Source organism: Anneissia japonica, unplaced genomic scaffold (genome assembly GCF_011630105.1).
Source record: "Anneissia japonica isolate Jap-2015-1 unplaced genomic scaffold, ASM1163010v1 scaffold287775_len252212_cov145, whole genome shotgun sequence".
Lineage (NCBI taxonomy): Eukaryota > Metazoa > Echinodermata > Crinoidea > Comatulida > Comatulidae > Anneissia > Anneissia japonica.
The window spans coordinates 58,405-63,616 of record NW_022719918.1 but is presented as its reverse complement, the minus strand read 5'-3'; the positions used below and the strand labels follow the sequence as shown (position 1 = coordinate 63,616).

Sequence of the window (5,212 nt, the reverse complement as noted above, 5' to 3'; positions counted from 1 at the left end):
GGATACAACTGCCTTGTATATTCCTTTGTTCTAACTGCTTGTTCTTGATCCTTTGGTGTAAACAAGTTACAGTATTAGGTATTTAAATTTACTATGCTAAAGTATTAGTTGTAGTGGTAAGTTGGTAACAACTGCCCAATTTAACATAAGTTATGACATGGCATGAGTAAGATTGATTTATGCAGTTTAATGTTATTTGAGTTATATGTATATGTACATTGTCTTAGCCTGCATCCTGCTGTGGACAAAGGTCGATCATGCTCATGTCAAAGGTCATCTTAAAACAAACAAATATGGCTGTGCCTATTGGCATATAGCAGCTGCCAGCGAGTATTATAAAGGTCTACAAGTCTGTCGATAGTGTTATTATATATTATATTGCTGTGATTATTTCACATGTGTCACGAAGGTTGATCTATAGTAACGTGCCTAATGATTAACACTTTGTCAACAATCACTTTGATTCCGATGGTTCCTTGCAGTAAATTTATACATTTCTACAATATACTGAATTATGATCTCTGAAGACGATTCACTTGCAATTCTTGATACTTTGTATGTACAGTATTATGTTTATGATTACTGTTTACATGATGTAATTAACTGATGTAAATTAGATATTGTTGTTTTATGCTTAGTCACCAGATCAGCAGAGAGAAACCAAATAAATATACCATTGTTTTATACGGTAGTCGTGTGGAAATCTTTATTGTCTGCGTTGGGTAATTGTGGCGCCCTCTACCAAGCCCCTAAATAGTTGATTGTGGAATCAACTACATGTACATTATAATTTTGATGACATCAGGTTATTTATTACATATTATTTTAATTTATAGACTATATGTTATTTTAAAGTTTGTTTATGATTCCTGCAAAAAGTAATATATAAATGGCAACTTATTTGACATTAATGGTAGGTTCTTTAAAAAAAAAATTACTTGAGTTCACAAAAATGCATATGATTTATGTTGATATGATTCAAATTTTGCTATTTTACAGAATTGAATTATTTTGAAATTTAAAAAATGGCCTATTTTTTTCAAAATAACAAAAATTAAATCAATAAATCAACTTAAATCATGATTTCTTTGAACAAATAGATAAAAAAAATCCCCATTTAGGCTTTTTTTTAAATAAATAATTTTATTAGTCAATGTATCATTTGTTTGTTTTTTTAAATACATTAATTTAATAAATCAATGAATATTTTGTGTTATTATTGTGTAATGATGTTACTGTCTTTTTTTAAAAAAAAACTTTGAAGCAAGCATTTTTTCAATAAAAACTAAAATGTTACTACATCTTTATAGATAGTAATATTTTAACTTCTGTATTTATGTAAAACTTTTTAAAACTCAAGCATATTTTTTAACAAAATGTTACTACTAGATTTTAAAGTTACATTTTTTGAAAAACTTTGAAATCCCTAAAATATATAATTATTCCCAAATAAACAAGTTGTAAATCATTCTCAGACACAGACTGCTAAACATTGATTTAAGGCATGTTTATACTTGCAATGATAACAATAAAAAGCTAAAAAGCAATAGTTCATGTAAAAAATAAAAGAAATAAGAGTAATAAGTTTTTACACTTGGACAGTTCCATAACAATTTATCTTGTATACAATAACAAAATATTTTGACAAGTCAATTCAGATGACGTCATAATCATAGAAAAACAATAAAATCGTTATTACTACTACGATTTTATCAATTGTCCATGATTATGTTTTTGTATACATGACTGTAGTCATTGAATCATCCTAGTGTAAAAACTTCTCTTATTTATATTATTTTCTATATGAACAATTGCTTTTTAGATTTTTATCGTTATTGTTGCTTGTATAAACAGGCCTTAATGCTGCTTTTTTGCAGCATTAAGTAGTTTTATTACTAAATTTTATCATGGAAGGCCATTTTTCGGTATTCCTAAATTTTGTCGGAGCTCTCCTGTTATCCGCGCCATTAATGTGCCTAAAATTAGTAATGTCATAAAATGCTTTCAATTTGACATTATATTACAAATCTTTAATAATAACTCTGCTTCTTGTGTCCTTTATGGGCAAATAAATAAAAATAAATAAATTTGGGGCCATATTTTTTTTTTTCTTTTTCTAGTGGCATTTTTGCCTACTGTATATTCAAAATTTATATCTTTGTACATACAATGACAAAAACAATGATAATTTTAATTTCTCCTTAAAGCACAAGTCATCTCTCCTTTAGTCTTAACCCAGTCTTTTAGGCATGCCAAACAGAAACTTTAGAAGCAGTTGAGTGATTTTGAATTTTGAAGTCTCTTAAAACACATGGCTCTTTCTAACAACACCTTCTCATTAACCTTTTCCAGAAACTGATTTAACTTACCTGTAGACATCTTGATATAAAATCCTGTGAATTTTAAATAATTTAAATAATTATTAAATACGATAATGATAATCATCATTGAAACATGACAAACTAATCTGGGTAGCGTTATTTAGATCCATTAATTATTTTAGAGATATTTAGGTCTGGAACCTTTTAAATGACCCTGAAATTCACACCCGAATTTGGATCGTCACCAACACTTACTCATAACTTGGTTAAACTTTCACAAAACTTTCATTCAGTTTCGGTGACATGTTTTTAAAATATTTGGTGTAGAGTGTTTGCTTTTAAAATCCATTTAATTGGACCTCACATCCACACCCTACTCTGGATCGTCACAAAAATGTTATCATTTCTTCATTGGGCTATACCTAACACTCCCTGTTTTTTTCAATGGTGCAGCCATTTTTGGGATATTGCAAACACAATAAACCACATAAAAACATTAAACACATGACTGAAAACATATATCTCCTGGTGGGGATAAATAATAATAATAATAATAAAAAATAATAATAATTATAAATAAATGAGGAAAACAAATAATGATTTTTGCATGATAGATATGACAGGGGTTAGAAAACTTTGTTAACAATAAAAATCTGCGAGTGCATTTTCAATGTATGAGACGAGACTCAACAGGTACTGACCAGGGTTCAATTAGATCAATCCCTGCAGCCAGGGTGTATCCCCCTACTGCGGTTTTGGGCGGTTTTGGTGCAGGCTTGGCTTGGAACTTTCATCTTTTCTTTTTTATTGTTTCACCTTTCCAAGCATCTCACTTGTGTTAATACAGTGATGTCATGTCACCTCTACAATAGTCAATTCTCCAGATAATCACTCATTGTTGTTTTTAAGTTCTATTCATTGTCTTTCTTATTAGTTGAGTTACGATTTTTGGTGCTAATTTTTTGTGTAATATTTATATTTGTACTTTTTGTGATATGTATGTTTTATTGTATAAGCACAGGAAAGCAAACTTCATGTTATTTTTTATATGTGACAATAATATCTACCTTGAACCTTACCTTGCAGAGACTTGAAAATAAATTAAAGATTCTTTAATAATATTTAAAATTTATATATTATTAAAGAATCTCTATTGAGATCCAGCAGGCCGCCATTGATGCATGGTAGAGATTGCATCATTAGATCTCTGATCTTGTTCACAAATTCACGGACTAGTGCTGTCTCGTTAAGAATGACAAAATATTCTCTGTATCTACTGGAACCGAGCCACATATAGCTTGCATTCCACTATTTGCATTCACACCTGGGCTGTGTATATATATTGCCTTGGTTTGGCTCTGTAATCATTAGTGGTCGTGGGACTAGTTTGGGCCCTACCTAAGCTGGTCCGTCTGCAAATATTGGGATTCCTTCCAGTGGATGCTTAGGTTTTTACTTGATGTTATACCCATTTGTCACCTGTTTCTATCCCTTTCATATTTAGATTTGTTGTGACGGCACTTAGTGATGAGCTCGTTTCTTTTGTTAATTGTGTTGGGTTCTTTGTTGCATAGGATGGCTAGTTTCTCTTCAATGCATAGGTTACATTGCCCTGAATTGCGCATGTGTGTGTTTGATTTCTTTAGGATCTCCCACTTTATTGCATATTCATGACCTTTTCTTTTTAGTTGCCATATGTGTTTTGAGAGTTCTGTTTCTTTTTCGTATTGTTCGTGTCTAAACGATTTCGTGTGGTTGTTATACCTTTGCTTGAAAGGTCCTCCTGACAGGCCTATGTATGTTTTTGTGTTTTCTTGTGTTGTATAGTGGCTCTATATACTAGGGCACTGGTTAGGCATTTACCGTTTAATGGGCAGTTCTCGATATTTCTGCAGTTGCATGACTTACTGGGTGTTTCTTCTTTGGTTTTGTTGATGATTTTTGAGTTGTTAGATGTGTATAAGAGACAGGGCGTACGTACGACTTACGAAGGCTTTAATGTTGTTTTTGTTAAAGAGTTTGTGGTATCTGTGTCCTCTTGGGAAGTGTTTGCTTATTAATTTCAGAAATGTTCCGCCTACGTTGGTTTTCACGTTTTTGCTGTATGGTGGATTAAACCAGATTGTGTTTCTGCTCCGGTTTCTTTTCTTTGGTGTACTGCTTTCTTCGTTGTCTTGAAATTTTATTCTTTCTGTATATCCGCTTTGTGCTAGCGCTTCGTTGTATATGGGTGCAGTTTTTTGGAAAGCTTCCTGATTGGTTGATAGTTGCGATATTCGTTTTGCTATGGTTTCCGGGATGCGTTTAATGATCGGGGGTGGGTGGTTGGACTGGGCATTTATGTATAAGGGTTGGTTGCCGGGTTTTCTGTATGGCTGGTATGTTTCCGTTTCCAGGTTAAGGTTCACGTCTAGGTAATTTATGGATTTCAGGTTAGTTTGTACGGTTATTTTTAGGCCGTGTGCTTGAAATATTTTAATGAGTTTCTTTCTTGTTAGGTCTGCTTTTCTGGCAGTTTGATTTCTTAGGACGGCTAAGCCGTCGTCTCTGTATAGACCGATGCTAGTGGCGTTTAAGTTTATTTCAAGTTCCTGTAGTAAGTATAGTCCTACTATACAATTTATGATACACTCCTTGTTGATTAGTTGAGCACTTTATTCAATATTAGCCGTATCCTACGCCATGGAACCATTCAACCTGAACTATTCTGACAAGAACATCCTGTTACCGGCACCCAACGAATATCTAAAGATACTTCTAGAAAAGGTAGAAAGCGTCATCAAACGAATGAGATGGAAAGCCTTCTTTTTCGACAAAAAACAGAAAAAGACGAAAATACCAAAGACAAAACTGACGAAAATTATGGAAAATTTGGCTTCAAGTCTAGAAAG

General features: G+C 32.3%; 1 protein-coding gene across 1 annotated transcript in view; it reads right to left on the bottom strand.

Moving 5' to 3' along the window:
• Positions 1 to 2,649, bottom strand: part of LOC117111124 — a 6,603-nt gene extending 3,954 nt beyond the window's left edge. The window contains exon 1 of the mRNA XM_033253998.1: positions 2,370 to 2,649. Coding sequence (XP_033109889.1) covers positions 2,370 to 2,448 — 79 coding nt within the window. The 5' untranslated portion in view covers positions 2,449 to 2,649. The remainder of the gene's footprint in view (positions 1 to 2,369) is intronic.
• Between the last annotated feature and the right edge of the window lie 2,563 nt (positions 2,650 to 5,212).